This window comes from Typopeltis vanoorti, chromosome 15, assembly GCF_054136105.1.
Source record: "Typopeltis vanoorti isolate ZY-2024b chromosome 15, IOZ_Tvanoo_1.0, whole genome shotgun sequence".
Classification (NCBI taxonomy): Eukaryota; Metazoa; Arthropoda; class Arachnida; order Uropygi; family Thelyphonidae; genus Typopeltis; species Typopeltis vanoorti.
This window is the reverse complement of record NC_143563.1, coordinates 35,099,960-35,119,916: the sequence shown is the minus strand read 5'-3', so window position 1 is coordinate 35,119,916 and position 19,957 is coordinate 35,099,960. Positions and strand designations below refer to the sequence as shown.

At 34.0% G+C, this 19,957-nt stretch overlaps 1 protein-coding gene across 1 annotated transcript in view; it reads left to right on the top strand.

Moving 5' to 3' along the window:
* Nucleotides 1–18,782, top strand: part of LOC150098599 (transmembrane and coiled-coil domains protein 2-like) — a 168,563-nt gene extending 149,781 nt beyond the window's left edge. The window contains exons 11-13 of the mRNA XM_090405273.1: nucleotides 4,771–4,926; nucleotides 10,621–10,805; nucleotides 18,594–18,782. Coding sequence (XP_090261399.1) covers nucleotides 4,771–4,926; nucleotides 10,621–10,805; nucleotides 18,594–18,711 — 459 coding nt within the window. The 3' untranslated portion in view covers nucleotides 18,712–18,782. The remainder of the gene's footprint in view (nucleotides 1–4,770; nucleotides 4,927–10,620; nucleotides 10,806–18,593) is intronic.
* The last annotated feature ends 1,175 nt before the right edge of the window (nucleotides 18,783–19,957 follow it).

The following is a 19,957-nucleotide window of genomic DNA, read 5'->3' as shown; positions in this document are numbered from 1 at the left end:
GCTTCTAGCTTCTGACTAATGTTCAACCCTCACCTTCTCATGATGCACCCATAGTTAGTAGGTATTCACCTGAATGTTGAATTTATGACAATAGGCTATTAATTTGGAACTTGACCAGACAAATTGTATTCTGTATTGGCTTAAAGCAAAAACAAAACAGTGGTTCAACATAATTAAATGTTATGCTAGCTGTATTATTAGCTGGTTAAATAACCTCCACTGTCACCAGGGAACCAGGGCAAACAGTGAAAAGTCAGCTACTGGCATAAGCTGAAACTTAGCATCAGCAGAATTGGAGTTAGGTACCATCAGTGTAAGAACTGTTAATTGGGGGGAAGGAGAGGGGGGGAAACTGGTAGAAATTGGAAGTGCCAATTAACACCTATAATGTTGACATGGCACTTCCAATTTCTACTGAGCTGAATAATAACTATAAGATGTTATATTTGAACAATACTGATCAAGGAAATAGATGTAAGGTTACTTAAGAAAAAATAAGGTAGTTATTAGGAAATTTATATTTTGAGATAACTATCTTATTCAATCTTCAGAGTGAAATTTTAACAGGTTGAGCATTAATGAAACAAGAATGGAAATGAAAACATAAAGTGCATTCTTCTTTTCCAGATACTATACCAATTTACCAGTACAATATTGTTAGGAAATGAAGAACAGTATAAACTTAGTATAAAATTAATTTTTTAAAAATAAAAAAGTGGATTATTAGCAGAAGTTCGGTGCTAGCTGTATTATTGGCTGGTTAAACAACCCCATCTGTTGTTCCCCACCAGCGAACCAGGGCAAACAGTAAAAAGTCAGCTATTGACATAAACTGAAACTCAGCAGTTGCAATTCAGATTAAGTTGATTGTGAAGATTCATTTTACTTGAAAGCTGCTTTTATTTTGCTTTTGAAATGATCCCATGACTAGTAGAGACATCATATTCCACACGACCAGACTCCTCAGAATGACAAACACAGATGTAATCCATATGTTCAGAAAGATGTCTGCTGTATGACTAGTCCTGCCAAAGTTACAGGATCAAGGAATCTTATAGACTCTAGAATGGTCTATGAGAGGAATTTTATCTTTGAAGGAAGTCAAGATAAAAGAGATCTTATTCCAAATAACCTTGTAGGTGTTTGGAAGCTAATGTTTTTTTAGAATCTTAAGAGGTTATGAGATGAGATGCCTTTGATGTAATGAATGCATATTCTTTTGATCTCACTGCTGAAGAGATATTAGTAAGAGGGTGATTGTCTGAGATCTGCTGTATTTTGGGAAGAAAATAACCAAAATAACCATTTGGGGAGAATGATGTTATCTTTAATACTCTGTAATTCTTGTTGTAGGGAATTCTCAGTATATAGCAGATGATATATACTCTGTGGGTAAGGGTCTTGACTCTGAGTTTTTGAGAAATAGGATAATGCGTAATCATGAAGAGTGTATTTGAGATTTCCTACACATACCAGCCACTGAGTTATAAACCTTTATGCAAATGTATGTAAATGTCACTTATGAATATTTGGTCATGTGCTTCACAACATGTTCTAGGCAACTGTTTAAGAATGCTGCTTCTCAGTAATCATCAATAGTGAATCACAGTGGGAAAAACAAGATCTTTCGGAGTTCAATGAAGAGTTTATAGTGAGTGCCCATCTGGCTGGAGCCATGATTTTGAAAACAGCAAAGCTGATTGGTTTCTTGAAAGGTGAGATATCCTGGATATTTAATCAGTGGAGAAAAGAAACCACATTGCTTGTCAAAGAGGCATAATTGTGGTCCTAAGATAGTGTGACAGGAACAAGATCACCTTCATCTGAGAAGGCTCTTGTATGGACAAACAGAACTTCCTGTCTGCAGCAGTTGACTGAAGCATTTAATAAAGGCTGTTCCTGACCCATATCTGACCAGTGCTCAGAGAATCAAAGGGGATCGGTATTGGCAATCACATGCCCTATACGAAAACCACTGATTTCTGCAAAATTTCTAATTCAGTGGCCAGTATGTGTATAAACATTAAGCTTAGAGAGCCATCAGCTGAACATGAAATATGTCAAAGAACAGGACTCCATTAATGTCCTTCGTTAATGTACCTTTTATGTAGTTCATGACAGTCTTCAAATTTCTTTTACAGGAAATCTCCACTATTCACTAATGCCTTTTATTTCCATATAGGGAGTAAGTGAGACCGTTTTAGCCCTATCGAACTTTTGGAGTTGGGGGGTGTTCATTCAACACTGGTAGCCAATCAACAATAGCTGGTCCAAGATTATCATTAATTTCGAGAAAAGAGGTGGCTGACATTTGCTGCCTTCTCATGGTCTCTAATCCTAACACTATATTACTGCCTGAAATAGTATAGGTTCTACAGTTAATTTTCTTGAGTTTCTTGGAGAAAAAAAAACTCACTTAGTCATGTCAGAGATTGGCTGACTCAGGAACTGGTCGAAGAAAAGCTTAGATAAAGTTCCTCTAGTCAGCTACTAGAATTGAACTTAGTGCTTTCTTCATGTGGCTTAGTGCTATGGATGCACACACCGCTTCTACTAAGCTAGATAGGCTCCATGGAATCTGTTCTGTATACCAAATTTTTTTCACCAAAATTAACCCAAATGTATAGTGTAAATTCAAATACTCCAAGAATGCCAGAGAAGTCAGGCCTTTGGTACAAAACAAAAGTTCTGCATAATTAGTTCTTATAGAGTTTTCATGAGAGGCTAAGAAGACCTTAATTAACCTAATGTGAATTTCAATAATGGTTCAATATCTCAAAGCTTGGGGAACTAGTGATTTTGAACTGCTGCTGTTAATTTAATTTTTTTATTTATTATTTTATGTACTGAACATTTTTTTTCAAAGTGTTTATTGTCTATGATTGTATTGTTTCTTGGTTTTCTAATATTATTATTGTCTGGTAGAAAATAATGCACTTTGCAACATTTGTTATACATTCACTATGAAGAAATGAATGAAGTTACTAATCTTGAAATATAGGTGTTTTCATAATAAATACTTTCTTTTTTCTTACATAATTTTACATTTATTGTTTATTCATTATGTCTATGGATTACATCAGCATTAATAAAATAAAAATGTGATTAAGGAAAATAAAGAGGAATAGCTGTATCAATTAATAGTAAACATAAAGCTAAATTTCTTGACAGTAAATAAATTCCATGTGATGATACTGCATTCCCCCTTTTTTTCAGATGTTCACGGTACCATCTAGTCCCCCAAATTTTATCTGTGCTCCGGAACTGGCACAGGCTGACGAATCAGACCTATGGCTGGGTCAGTATTCCTGACTGTAATCCGTGCATCCTCAGACTGGTTTGCCTGCTTGCAGGATGAAAAACACCAGATAAACTGGTGGGAAAAAAACCTGCAGTCCATGCCCAAGACCGGCTAACTTGGCTATGGCTGAGGAAGATGCTTAAGCTCCTCACGTCGTTGATGGGAATCGAACCTAGGACACTCCTTCCCCAGGCATATGGTTGTGAAGTGCAAAGCCACTAGGCTAACCGCGCAGACTTCTTGACAGTGAGACTTATTTATGTGTTCATCCCACAGAAGTTTCTCCAAGAAAGAAGCAGAGAAATTTTTGGAGTAATCAAAGAAGGTAGGGACATAAAGGAAAGTTGGTTCTTATTGGAGATCTAAACAGCAGAGTAGGAAATGTAGGACATTAATACCACACAATAAAAAGGTTTCCAGAAAATTTGAAGAAGAAAAAAAGTAAAGCTTTTAATAATGGCAAGTACCTGTGGGATTTTTTTTTTCAGTAGATCACTAACACCATAATTCATGTTTCCTCTGTGTGAATTATGTACATAAAAATGTGCATAAATTCACATCAAGAGAATATCCCTATAGGTATTACTAATCACCTTAGAGTAATACATCTACTAATACCTCTAGTATTAGTAGATGTATTTTCCAATGAGAATTAGCATTTAAAATAAAAACCTATAAAATTAGAGACAAAAATGAAAATAAAAAGATAGAATAGTGACATGTTTTTCATAGTATAGTTTCTGGTAGTGAAGACAAATATATTAAAATAAAAACAAAGCTGACATGGTGGAAAATCAATAAAAAAAAAATGGATGTGAGAAATTTTCTGAAACTAATTTTAACATACTGGTCTGAGAGTTTGGTTAGAAATAAAATGATTAAAGATTAGGACCACATATGTGAGAGCTCCAAGGAATATTCAAAAGTAAGTAGATAACAATAGAACTTTATTAAAAATGAAGATATTTGAGAGAGCATTATTAGTATTTATAAATGTCTAAGTAGAATTAATGAGATGCAGACATCATTTAAGTAGAGTAAGATGCAAAACAGTTCTACCTGAAAAATACTGAGAGAAAGGCCAAGATATAGATGGTTTGTTAAAGTTAGGAAGCTTTAGAAAGCAGAAATGTAAGGGCTAATAAAATTGGAAATCTAACAAATAGATCAGTTTGGAAGAAACGTGCTGCTATGAATCTAGTCATGAAATCTACATTGAAATATATCCTTTGCATCTTTTAGGAATGACTGAACAGATTAGTTTAGTATTTAAGATTTTTAATAAAATTAATCAAGTCATTTCCATTTTGGTTTCAGTAAGATAGTTACGGAGAAATGCACCTTTTTTTTTGTAAACATTGATCATTCCGTACATATAATTTGTGTTTGGAGTAAGGAATATTTAGCATAGTTAATATGTATGGAAGAAACTGTCAAAGAGAAAGTTTTTTATTGTGTATATTTTTCAGAGGTTAGAAGAACAAATGAATGACTTAATTGAATTACACCAAAATGAAATTGAAAACCTGAAACAAGGAATAGCAGATATGGAAGAGAAAGTGCAATATCAAAGTGAAGAAAGATTAAGGGATGTTCATGATGTTTTGGAGAGTTGTCAGACTAGGGTATGTTTTGATTTTCATGTTTATTTTATTACTAAATAGTACCTACTGATTTATTATCTTTATTTATATTAGTAAATATAAATAATTACTGCAAATCTACAAAATTTTTAAAGATCTGATACTACAAAGATCACAAGGTATGAGTGACATGAAGAAGAGAATTGTTTATGCATTCTCTAAACATTTATTTACTTGGAATTCTTATACATTTCAAACAAATGCTTGAAGAAGATAATGATGGGCTCCTTACTGGCAGGTGTTCATGAGTTGGGAGGTTTCAAATAGTGTAAAAGTAAGTCAACAACTGATGATTTTCTCCATTACTAAGTAGAATGATTCTCATGATTTCATGCCTCTTTTCCACTTAGTAATGAAACTTTTTCTACTTATTTCTTGAATTATTTTGTTTTCTGATTTAAGCATTTATACCAAATACATTACAAAGAATTCTTGTGGGTATAGAAGCACTTGTTCCCTATTGTAATTTAATTTCTTACATCTCAGCCTTTGTTCAAGTTGTGTGCCTAGGATATACAAGAGAAGAATTAAGTTAATTATTTATATCAAAGCATAGTCAAATTCCAGGCCGGTTATTAGTGCCCAAATGTAAATAGTAAATGTTCACCTACCATTTCAAACTCAGAAAATTCAATGCCCTCCCCATACCCTTGTACCTTTGATATTTTTTATTTATTTATTTTTTTTTTTTAGCAGAATTTTCTGCCAGAAAAATGGATGGTGCCATTATACTTTTATACCATTCCAGTGGTATTTATTTTATAGTTTTTACTAAAGCATTTCAGCCTTTCATATTCAGCCTTTTATTAAGAATCTTTCATCAGTAAAAATTAGTAGAGCAACATGATGATATGAGTAAATATCATATATGAGATAATATGAGTAAATATTTATCATCCATCCCAAGAATATATTGAATATAGGCTAATTTAGTAAAACTATAGAATAAATATTAATGGATTTGCAAAGTATAAAAACTTCAAAGTGAAACTTTGAAGCACAAAGTCTTGAGCTCTCTGAAGCTTGATAATCGTGACCTTTCCTTCAAAAACTGAGTAATGTTCTTTTTGGTCTGCTTCTTGATCCTCTAGTGATTTCATTCAAGACTATATTTGGTAATATTTGAAAGGACATTCTCTAGAGGTGTCCAAACCATCTTAATTGCTGTTTAAGAATTATAGCTATGATATCTTCTCTATTGTTTAATTTATCTTTGACTTACTCAGTTGTTTTGTGTTCTGACCAGTGAGTCATGTATTTTTCGTAAACATTTCATTTCGAATGCTCTAATTTTCTGTATTTCTTTCTGATTGAGTGTCCATGTCTCAGCTCCATACATTACTGTAAGTATAATAAGGGTTTTATAGAGTTTTAGGTTGAGGCTTTTTTAAAATGTTATTTTTTCATATCGGTTCGAATCCTGCCATGGATGTTTGTGATTGTCTGCGAAAATACTAGTGGTGGTGGTCAGCGGTAGATGCCATTGGTGTATGGTGAAGGTAATTGCGTTTGGTGGAGACGGAGAGTTGTAGAGTAGGTGCCCTCCCTCGATGAGTCTTCAGATGCCCTGGAGGTGTTACATAATAGTAATTATTCATATTAAACCATCTTTTGTTAAGTCTGGATTTTACTGTTTTGTGTTATTGAAGTTGTGAGTAATGAGACTGCCAAGGCATGTAAATTGCTTTACTTGTTCAAGCATAAGATATTTCTAAAAAAAAAAAAAAAAAATCAGCAAATGGCCTCACCTACTCCCGTATACGGGAGTAGGCGAGGCCATTTATTTTGGAGACTGATATTTCTAGTTTATTGATATTTTTTCTGCATCTCTTCCTATTTTAGTTAGATTGATTTTCATTCCACAGGTAAGATTTATTTAAGCATAATTGAAAAGAAGAAGTTGGGAACGATTGTGAAAGAAAAACTTGGAAAACAACAAGCTGAGTTTTGGGCCAAATAGAGATTTCAAGATCAGATTTTCACTTTACGACAAATAGTTGAGAAATTAGAACAGGGATCTGTTCTTAAGTGATATGGATATATCACTTAAGAACAGATCATATATCACTTAAGAAAAGGCATATTGCAAGGTGCCCAGAAAAAAGCTTTTCAAAACACTACAATTATATGGAGTAAATGGAACATTGTATAGAGCAATACATACTCTACATGTAAGTTGTCAGTCAGCGGTTAGAATTTAAGGAAATACAGGAAGAAAGATGGTTTGATATGAAATCAGGGGTAAGACAAGGATGCATATTATTTCCACTCTTATTCATCATTTATATGGATCACATTACGAAAGAAAGTGGCATTAGGCCTGATATTAGAATTGGACATGTCGAACTTAGTTCTTTGTTTTATGCAGATGATGACGTACAGCTAAACACATCTAGTGCAGATCCCCGGGATTTTCCGGGCTGTAACAAATTTGGCATGAAAATTATCAATAGAAAGATCCAAACTATGAAAATAGGCAAGAACATTGAAATCATCAACTGTATCGTGAATGGAAATCTTATAGAACAAGCAAAATATTTCTAGTAAAATAAAAAATAGGAAAAGTTAGCAGTTTTGTCAGAAATATTGCATCAGCAAGTATACGAAAGGCGAGTCATGTCGGGAGCAAAAGAATGAAATAATATAAGGCAGGATTGTCAGAGTGTTGTGGAGAATGTGTTGGAAACAACGAATGATAGGGCACATAACACAAATGAGAGTTTGAAGGAAGTGGTTGAAAGTAATAATATGGATGATGAGATGCTAGGGTGGAAAGAAATTGCATGCTTACATGGACTCCTTCACAGGGCAAAACATGAGCTTGAGTGACTGGGGAAATGATTGGTATGTGGTACAGAAGGACTAATGGAGTTCCTCATGGCTCTGTACTAGGACTACTCTTCTTTAGTTTGTATATTAATGATATAGAAGAAGATTTGAAGGGGGACATTCAGTTGTTTGCTAATGATGATGCAAAACTAGGAAGGGCAATAGTTGATAAAGGTGATAGATATCTTACCAGATGATTTAAACAAATGGGTAGTGTGAGCAAATGACAATGGTTGTCAGTTGATTGTTGTAAAATGTAACATAATGAACTTCAGAATAAAAAGATTACCCACTTTGTATCATATTGATGGTATTAGTGGCCAGGGATCTGGAGATGATGGTGGTCAGAGATTTGAAATTGAGGACATATTGCAAGAGTTGGCTACATGTTGATCACTGCACACAAATTTAGTCACCTGCATTTCTTGGGGATCAAGAAGTGGTGGTGGAGAGGATCAGAGATGAGTGAGCTGGTGACAGGTCTGTGGAATGTTCCCTATGAGAATAGATTTGAGGGTATGGGTTGCAGAATTTAGGTGACAGGCAGAGGAGAGGAGATATGATAGAAACTTATATGATAGAAAGGCGATTTGTGTCGGGATATAATAATAATAAAATAAAATGATAATAAGTTATTATTATTATTTATATGGGCACTCCATAGAGTCAAAAGACTCATCACTGTGTTCATTAACTCAATATCTATCATACATCTTTTTAAACCTATTAACTGTTGGGGCATTCACAACCACCTCTGGCAACCCATTTCACTTATTCACCACTCTTCAAGAAAAGAACCCGGTCTGTACACACACCCTTACTAACCACGCTCTTAGACAGCTTCCAAGTAACCCCTTGTTTTCTCCCTATTCTGCATGTATTGAAATTTTCTTCTGTGTCAATCTTATAGTATCACTTTAGTTATACATTCAGGATGGAGCACTCAAGACCTCACTACAAATTCTTGTGATATTCAGAAGAGGACAATCTGCTTAATAGATGACCTCACGAAACTGACTTCAGTTATTTTATCATAGGTGCTCCTTTTCTATAGGTACTTTCATGGTCATTACTCCTCTCATTTGGCTGTTACCATTCCTCCACTTTCTTCTAACCATAGAACTAGAGCAGCCAGTGGCCAACAATCATACACTGTCCAACCATACATTGTCCACACATGGCAGTGTAGTGAAAGTGTCTTGTGACCTTTCATGTATGGGAACATCATAAAAAAAAAATAATAATAATATAATAAAATGAAAATAAATCAGGCATAGGACAAAGACTCACATTATCTCCACTCTTATTCATCACCTATATAGATTTCATCATGGAAAAAAAAAAGTGATATTAAACTTGATATTAGAATCAGAGATAAATTTAGCTCTTTTCTTTATCAGATGATGTTGGACTTCTAAATACATCTAGCACAAGTCTCCAGGATTCTCTAACTTGCATAACAAATGCTTAAATTTTAGCAAGTTTTGCATGATTTTAATAATGGGGTGGCCTAAAATTTAGAGAACACTGCTAAAATTGTGAGCATAACACAACAAATTCTGGCAGTGATGCAGAGGACACTGACTTGTAGACGTGAGGAGGTTATGGTTCCATTGTGTAAGGCCTTGATTAGGCCATGTATGAACTACTATGCACAGATATGGTCATTGGGTTTTCAAATGAATGAAGAGAGAGATTGAAAAAGGGTCAAGAGACGATTAAGATGATTTTTGATCTTCGGAATGTTGACTATGAAAAAAAGTTGAGAAAATGCAAGCAGAGTCTGATGGATAGAAGGCAGAGGTCAGTACAGATGTGATAGAGAAATTTATGTTGATAGGGTTTTATTAGATTACTGTTGAGGTTTTTCATAGATTGGTGGAATATGTAAGGAGACAAGAGGTCATCCTTAGAAGCTACATAAGATAGGGATGAGAAGCAGGTTGTGAATGGACAAACTGGATATTTGGTAGAGAAAAGAGAGCAAGAATACCTATTCTACATTGCCAATTAAAAATCTGTTGCCTAACATAACATGGAATTAATACCAACTACAATATCTTGTAGTCTGAAACCACTTACTCCATTGTTGCTACCATATAGAACATGTGTTTAAAGAAAGCTCATAGGCCTTATTCTCCATCCAAACCTGAATTGACTTGACTGCCTCTCAATATTGAAGATATGGGAGAGTCTTATTCTAATCAAACATCATTAACAGTTTATTTATTTTTTAAATAATATAATATTTCCTCTGTTATCCGTTTGTGCTATTCAGTGCATAACATCACCCAGCTCCTACTATTTTCAGTACTCCATTATTCATGTTCTACTTCATATTCAAACTTGTGTAATGTCACTACTGATGACCTGTAATTTTTTGGTTAAAATATTTGGCTATTAGATATATTATTCACTTTTTTTGTCTATTGTTATTGTGTTAATTTGTTAGAGTAAATAGCACATGTGTTCTTCCAACAGGGTGAGGGTTTGAATCTCACCACAGATGTTTTTGAATGTCTTTTGGTGGTAAATTAATTTAATTCCCCATTGTTTGTGAGACCAGCACCCTGCTTGTTTGGAGGCCCGAAGTAGCTTGAAAAAATTCTGTGTTTGGTATTTTTAGCAGTGTTTCCCACCATGTAGCCTGCCTGCACCATACTGATGTACCATGGGTGTACAACCTTTCATGAGTGTAATTCGATTAAAATAAGCAAAAGAAGGAAAACACTTCTTTCTATATTTTTAATATCTTTTTTTAGTTATATGATATGACGCTAGCTAACATAATAATGTATTAGATTCTTTGCATTACTTTGCTTAAATTAAATAATTTATTATTTATAGATCTCCCGTATGGAGCATCAGCAACATCAACATCTACAACAGTTGGTTACATTGGACACTCTTGAAAATTCTCATGCTCGTGCTTTAGTGCTGAAACTCATTAATGTGTTACTCACAGTACTCCAAGTGGTACTGCTACTTGTTGCTACGTTGGCCAATATTATGATGCCATTTCTTCAAACCAGGTTAGAATTGATTTCTTAAATTTCAACTAATGTGGGCTTAGAGGTTGGAAATTAATTTTAATGATTTAATAGCATTAAATCATTTATCTGTTAACAGTTTGCTGTATTTCAACCAGCATTCTTTTGGAGCAAAAAAAAAAAAAAAGGGAAAAAAAAACTACAAGGCACTGAAAATCAGGTGATTGTAGAAATATCGTATTTGCCGGCATACAAGATGCACTGGCCTATAAGACGCACTCCCTTTTTTGTACACATTTTTTAGGAAAAAAACTTGATCACTAAATATTATAATGAATTTACAGTATTTCAAATATAGTAATAAGTAGGTCTACTTTCAACAAATACCTAATCTAACTAGGAAAGAGTCCCATCTTTTAATCTTCATCAAAACCCAGAAATTCATCTCCAGAGCTAAATGAAGAGACACTTGAAACCTCTTCTAAATCAGAATCTAAGTCCTCATACAACAAATTGTCCTCTGTATCATCCAGTGCATTACTAATGCCACACTTCTTAATTGATTTAATCACTGTCTCAGTTTTCACAGCATCCCATGAAGCTTTGACCCACTCACAAAGTTGCAAAATGCTAGGCCTCTTCCTTCTTCCTGATGGTGTGACCTCAAAATCTGAAGACTGCATCCAGCTGTTCCATTTCCCCTTCATAAATCCCTTAAATGATTTATTAATATAGACATCTAAAGATTGAAGCTGACTAGTTAGACCTCCTGGAATTACAGCTGAGTTTTTAACATCTTCTGTTCTGTGAGAACGAAACTGATCCCATACTAACAGGGCAGGCTTCTTCAACAGTCCTACAGGACGCCTAGACCAAATTTTATCTATTCATAGCTTCATTCCTCCTCCATCCATCCAGCCTTTTGCGTGAACATGTACAAACACTCCTTTAAGCAGTTTTTTCTTTGGGTAGCGTCTTCCTTTTAAAAATCAATAGCGTCGGCAATTTTGTACCATCAGCACAGCAGGATAAAACAACCATGTAGTGAGTTTTTTCATGCCCAGAAGTTTTAACAGTAACACTTTTTGTGCCCTTGGAATCTACAGTTTTGTTTGAGGGCACATCAAAAAGTCAGCAGAACCTCGTCCATGTTTCCTATTTGCACAAGTTCAAAATTTTCTCTCTTCCTTGCATTAATGACAAATCAATGAAATTCAATTTGTAGACACTGAAAGTCCCACTTTTCTGTGGTCTAAAATCCAAGTATATAAAACAACCGTGTAGCGAGTTTTTTCATGCCCAGAAATTTTAATAGTAACACTTTTTGTGCCCTTGGAATCTACAGTTTTGTTTGAGAGCACATCAAAAGTCAGTAGAACCTTGTCCATGTTTCCTATTTGCGCAAGTTCAAAATTTTCTCGCTTTCTTGCATTAATGACGAATCAATGAAATTCAATTTGTAGACATTGAAAGTCCCGCTTTTCTGTGGTCTAGAATCCAAGTATTCAGTTCTGCCTCAAGTTCTGGCCATTTTGCAGTTCCACTTCGTAGGTTATGTTTATTGTGAGCTGGTTTTTTTAGATTCTTCCTGATTCCGTCAAGTTCTTATAATTTTCATGGGTATAGCCCGAAATGCCTCTCTGCAGTCCTGTTTCCATGTTCTTTAGCATACATAATCACACGTAGCTTGTATGCAATATTGTAGCATTGCCGACGTTTTTCAGCCATAATTTGCCAAGAAATTTAGAGAAAATTTAACGGCAGAAATTTATCACCATTCACAACAAACAACCGCGACAACAATTGGAAAGTTTAAACGAACAGGAACACAGCTGTGATCGTCTATGACAGTGCATGGGCATCCACTGAACTCTACGCAACTGGAATGCTCTCACACACACTGCAAGGAAGCAAGAAAGAAATCGCGTAACTCGGAACAGAGAAAATTTCCAGAAATGAAAGTCATAAAAAACTGAATATCGGCATATAAGACGCACCCTGTTTTTTGGACCTATTTTCAAAGGAAAAAGGTGTGTCTTATACTCTGGCAAATACGGTAATTAAGAATTGTAATGGACGAAATAACTAGCCATCAATGTTTTTGGTAAATTAATGCAACTATACTTTATGAGGTTTGGGATTCTCCAAAAATAGTCTGATTTGTAATAGCTTCTATGTGCTGTAGTCTTGTTTCATTTAATCCTATGTGGAGGGATATCCATTACATGGTCTACCAGTCCAGACTTGTCATAATAATGGCAGCACATACATTTCTTATATTCTTCAAGCCATGTTAACAGATATCATTCTGTTAACATGGCATCCTGCATCGTACAAAACTGTTGTTTTGTACGATGCAGGAATGTAATATAGGAAATAATTTAAAGGAAACTTAAGCTTTTGGACATATCCAAATTGTACAAAACAACAGTTTCTTTTTTTGCCAGAAATCTGGTGGTGTGCAATTTAGTTGTTATTAATGTATGAAATAAACTGCTATATCCATAATCATATCAATTTATTTACGTGATGTGGCATCTCAAGCCAAGAAAACCAGGATTTTTGATTTCACAAGATACACTTTCCTTGTGGGAATTCGTCATTTAGGATAGACAGGCATTTTGAAGAAACCTATATGAGTGAACATAATAGAGGCAGAAGTAAACCTACAGGCAATGGACAAGATGTGGAAAAGCAAATCAGTGAGTCTTGCCACCAAGCTGAGACTGCTCGAAACATGCATATTCACAAGCACTGACTATGGTTGGAAGACATGGGTGTAATAGCCAAAGACTCTGTGAGATGAGTATTGGTTTTTGAAAGAACACAATATAGAAAGATTCTATAAACTGGATGGGTGCAAACTGTATAAAAAAGTAAACTGCAAAGAGAATCTAATGCAGGAAATAATTTAAAAGAAACTTAAGCTTTTGGACATATCCACAGGATGGATAATAGCAGAAACATGAAACATGTTTTGTAGCTACAGGTGTGCAATACATGGAATCATGATTCATCTGAAACTTAGTTTAAATGCAATTAACCACTGCTTGATGATGAGTCATATGCAAACTCTACATACATCAACCTACCATATGTCATCAGGATACCCCCCCAAATTGTAGAAATTGGATGTGACTTTGCAATATGCAAATTTTGTGGCCTATAAAGAGGATCAGCAGTTTGTTCAGAAAATGATGACTATATGCAAAAAAAAAATGTTAACAGCATTTCAAAATTTCAACTCTGCAGATGGTGCTGAGATTAAATACTGACTGATAGAAGCCAGCACTTCTTGAAAAGACTAATTACTTCATATTACTATCAGATTGTGCAGAATTTGCTTAATGGTCAAAGCTATATAACTGAGAGGAGACCTCCACATAGCCTTTAAAGCAATACGGAGAACTGACCAGGGCTTCTGAGCTAATGTCCAATCCTCACCTTCTCGTGGTGCATCCTATTAGGTCTACCTGGATACTGAACAAACGAAGATGGGCTGACAATTTGGGATTTAGCTGACCAAATTGTATTCTTATTGGCTTAAACCAAAATAAAAAATGATGGTACAACATGTCAGAATTTCGTGCTGGCTGGGGCGTCACCCAGTTAAACAAGGCCCCCGTTGTTTTCACCAGGGAACCAGGGCAAACAACGAAAAGTCAGCTACTGGAACAAATCCTAACCACCCTAACTCAACATCACCAGATATCAAGATCAGTACTATCAACATAAGAAGCCTAAATGGCAAAATAATGGAGCCAGCTGACGAATTGGATAAGTACCAGATCGACATAATAGAGGTGACTGAAACAAAAAATTCAAAAACTGGTGAGATCTTTCTGAACAATAAATACAAAATGTTATATTCAGACAATGACAATCAAGGAAAAGAAGGAGTAGCCATAGTGTTCAACACTAAATACGAAGCTAATCTTCTTGAATGGCAGGCAGTCTCGAGTGATGTAGGCAAATATGAGAATTTGAAACTGGACAATGAGACTTGTTTGTGCCTATGGTCCCACAGAAGGTTCAACTAAGGTATAAGTGGAGGAATTTTTTGAGGCTTTAGAGAAAGCAACTGACACAATGAAAAAGGAAAAGTTGGTCTTTGTTGGGGTCTAAATACCAGAGTAAGAAATGATTGTCAAGCATACAAAAATATATTGAGAAAATTTGGAGAAGAGAGCAAAGCTAATAATAACGATTTTCATGTGAGTGCATTTTTGATCTGCTATGAGCAAGTGCAGTACCCCTCTTGCACAGAGTTTTTTCATTTGCAATTCTTCATGCAAAATATATCCTACATGCTCTTTTGAAATGCCCAAGTCTCACCAATTTCACACACTTTTTGGACATCCTTCACGTGGATCATCTTCAAGGCTGGTATGGCCACATTTAAACTTGGTAGCCCATTTCTTAATTGTCAAAAACGAAGGAGAAATGTGCCCATAAACTTTTATGAACTTCGAATGAATTTCTTTGGCCGTTAAACCTTCTTTTATGAAGAATTTTATAACTGCACGATACTCAATTTTATCCATTTCAAGGGATACAGACAACACTTTTGCTTCAGACAGATGTATAAAACAAACTACTTGATAGAATGACTTGCAATTTAGAAAAACAAAAATCATGCCAAAAGTGTTGCCATCTATGGTCAAGGCTGAGAACTTTTCAGTCTACCCTTGGATATAGAAAAAAATGTAGACACTGTAGATACATATTATAATTCAAACATTAGTTTAATGGTGAGAGTTGAGTGTTTGCCATTTCCCAGAATTTAGACATTTTTACACTATCATCCCAGTTAGGATTGGGTCGATTCCAATGAGCTTCATAACATTCTTTGAAGAGTCTCTCGAATTTGAAAGAATGGGAAGAATTTTTGTGTTAACCCATAGGATCCTAGCTAGTAGAAACTCCATGTTCTGGAAGAATTTTTCTCAGTTTGGAGAAAGTGAATATATTCCATATGTTCTGATCATCAGATATCTACATTATGACCAGTCTAACCAAAATATGAGCGATTGCAGGAACAGGAAATCTGGTACACTCATGGGTGAAGCAAGTGCAGAAGTTTGTCTTTTGTAGAAGGTAGCGAGGAAATCTTGTTTATTGGCTTGAAATTCTTTTAGGACTTTTTGAGATGTATTTAGAGATGCCTTTTATGTAACGAATAGAAATTCTCTTGATATCCAGTGATGGGCTATTAGTAGGAAAATAATTATCCAAGACGTTCTGTGATTTGGATGGAAAATATCTGAATCATGTTTCTTTTATAGATTGTAATTCTTTTCTGAATGTGTTTTCTGAAGAATAAATGACATGATTTGTAGGCAACTGTCTTGATGCTGGTAAGTTTTTGTTGAGGGCAATGCATGGAGTCCTGAAGAATGTATCTTCTACTGAATGTTGGCTTCTTTTTATGCTGAATTGTAATTCTTGTCTGACGATCTTCAGAGGAACAGATGACATATGATCTAGCCAAGAGTATTCATAAGGCAAAGTTTTTGTGTGTGTAGAGTCCTGAAGAATTTATCTTCTGGTGAATGTGGGCTTCTTGTGCTTTGAAAAGTTAAGCATGCCATTCACTTCCCTCTATATTGGTGAATCCAAGAAAGGAAGGAAGGACTCTATTATTTTCCTTTTCTAATATAAGTTTAATTCTGTAGAAAAGATTGTTAATTTTATATAGGGAACTGTCTGATTTTCATTTGTGTAGGGCCACACAGCAAACACATCATCACCAGATATTTCATGAAGTAATTTGTTAGAAGTAGTGATAAGGTGCCACCCATGGTGCAACTTTCCACCTGCTTGTATAGATTCCCTTGTTAGGAAAAGTATCTGGAGTATATAGCAAAGTCAAATAATTTAAGAATGTCAGCTGAAAAGTCCTTAGAGAGCAGATGAATAGTTTTATCTAACAGAACATTGGTAAAGAGGGAAACTATGTTAAAGTTCACCATGATATTAGAACATTGAAGGTAGAGGTCTTTCACTTTAGTGATGAAATCTGCAGTAGTCTTTATTTTCCATTCCACTGCCAGAATTTTCTTTTGCTTACTTGGGAAAATGATTAAAACCAAATATATAAAATTTCTTTGTATCTTTAACATATATTACACCCAAGGTAAAAACTTTTTACACACACACACACACACACACACACATATATATATATATATATATATATATATAATCAAGCCTGCTATTTTTAAACAATCCTGAACCTAAAAAATTATCAGTTAAGTTACTTGGTTAAGAATATCTTGTATAAAATTTACAATTAGATATGGAAATCTAATATGTACTTCTAGCTTAAATATCTATGTATGCACAAATAGATATCTGTATATATATTTCTTTATTTCTTAAATGGACTGTATTATTTGACAGCCTGTTTGCTTTCAAAAAATACAGTGTGTAATAGCATTCTGAGAGAAATTATTAGATAAAATTTTTCCAATTTTTAACTTGGAATCTTTACATCTTGTAATGAGATTTGCTCTCTTTTGCCTTTCAACTATTTTTATGTTGTGTAAATGACTATGTCCTCTGTTAATGACAGAAACATTTTGGCAACCTTTGTTCAGTTCATTCTTGCAGCTTCACTTCTCATTTTCACTCTGATGATGTGATGAAATACTTGTCATGAAATATTAGTGGTTTACATTAAATTATTTATTTCAGTATGTACTTTATGTGTGTATTCATTTAATTAATAATATGTACATCTACAAGCATCACAAAATTGACAAGGTTCTCAAAATTCTACCAAGCTCATATTAAAGCCTTGTTCGCTAACAATCTCTTATCAAGACAGTGTCCTTGTTGATTTTGTGTATGCAAATTGTTAAAGTAGACTTGTGTTTCATTTCAGGTAACAGTTCATTTAATGAACCATTCATTTCAAGGATTAGTTAAACACTTTTCTTCTCTTGGCAGAGTGCTGCTGCCAAGAGAAGAGAAGAGCATTTCATAGCATTTATCTTTTTTGCTTTTCAGATGCTTCATTTACATTATGCCTATTCTTAAATTAGTGATTTAGCCTTCCTTTCTAAACATTAAAAATAAAGAGTATTAAATGTTAGTGATCATATCATTTTGTTCATATGAATAAGCTCTTTAATTTGATATACAGAATAGTTATAATTATTTATTATGGCAAAAAATAATAATAATAATAAATACAAAAATATACTATACTAAGATATTAAAAATAAAAAAAAATCAGCTAATGCCTTTTTATTCCCGTATACGGGGAGTAGGCGAGGCCATTTAGCCCTATCTAACTTTTGGAGACTGAGTGGGCAGTTCAATCTCCACTGGTACCAATCAGAGAGAGATGGCCCAAGGCTATCACTAATTAAACAGTACACAGTGAAGAGAGACGGCTCAAATGTGCCGCCATCTCGTGGTCCCTAACTCTAACACAATATATTTAATGTCTGAAATAATGTGGGTTCTATGGTCGATTTTCTTGGGTTTACGGAACGAAAAACCCGAGTTTCCGGGAGGAAAAACCCGCTTGCCCGTGCCAGAGATCGACTAACTCGGGAACCGGTCGAAAAAAGGCTTAGAAAAATTTCCTCTAGTCGCCTACTAGACTTGAAACCAAGTCTTTCTTCGTGCAGCATTTTGTTTTTGTTTTTGTTTTTAAAAAAAAAAAAAAAGTAAAAATATCTGAATTTAAACTTTAGTAACAAGAAACCAACATGTAAAAGATGTGTTTTTATGTAATGTCTATTATGAAATTTTGATTTTTAACTGTATTGCCAAGTGTTACCTTGTGAAGAAATTTATATGATTGTATATATATTTTAGGGTTCGCATTTTGACAACAACTTTGCTAGTTACAGCTCTAATTTTGATGTGCCGTCAGTGGCCTCACCTAGTAGAATGGTGCCACCAATGGACTTCTCACTACCACCTATTTAGTTAACAGCACCTGTAAACTATTTCAAATGTCACCAAAGAGGTTTTCTACTCATTGTGTGATCTGAATGTCCCACATTCCCATTGCCAGTTTTTTTTTTTTTTTTTTTTTTTTTTTTTTTTTTTTTTAAGTGATGACTGAATGACTGGTTTTGACCACCTTCATCAGCATTCTTTCTTGATAAAGATCTGGAAGAATGTGAAGAAGAATATTATAGCTATGAAGTCAATTTCTTATTAAAGTAGATGCTTACTTGAAAAAAAAAAAAAAATTGTATATTCACATGTCTGTAGATATCAGAACATATATAAAAACTTTCATCATTTAGAAATACTGAAACTTTTTATCACAGTTCAATTGAAAAGATAGTATTGCATTTGCATACTTTCTGATCCATATCTGTATACTAAATCTTTGCAGAATAATGATAATGCATTTCAGTATTGCAGTGTTAAATAATCATATCAGCAATTTTAATTAAATACCTCTACATTGTATATTTATTTTTTTAATCTAATTTTTACATGATCTTAAAATAAAACTAACATTATAATAATGAAATCTGTTTTTCTCTAGATTATGTAAAATTATAATTTTGTGATTTATTGTGGGATGAACTGATAATTTTGCCCACCTTCCAGTGATGTAGAGTTCCTTGATTTTCGAAATGTGTGATATCAAAATATGTGTAAAAATATTTTCTATTGTGTTTTGTTACTCAGGGGATCCACTTAAAGCCTTGTGTTTAATTATATGTATCGTGTGTGTGTATGTTTGTATATACTCCTGCATTCCAGCTTTACCAGTGAAATGTTGTGGAATGAAGAAAATGTCTGAGAATTGTTTCTTTTTTTACTTTTGTGACTCCTGATTACTTCATGTAATTTTAGGTTTGTTGGTTTTTAGCTCAATATCTTTGCTATTTTCTGTTGCTTTGCTTTTTTAAATAGATAATATATGATTAACTAGTTTTCTAATGTTCCAGTATTTTTCATGAAATTACAGTTGTTATCCAATGAGACATGTTTTTATTAATAAGTAACTTCTTTATAATTGTTTGTTTCCTATAATAATTTGCAAAAATTTAATCTTAAATTTACTAATTTAAAGCATTAACTGCATTTGTCTAATGGACAAATAATGTTAAAATGCTTAAATTTAAGAAATAAATGTAAATTAATCAAGTATTGAGCATACAGTTCCCAAAAATTCATCCTTCAAAGAAGTGTTCACCTTTAAACAAATATTTTAA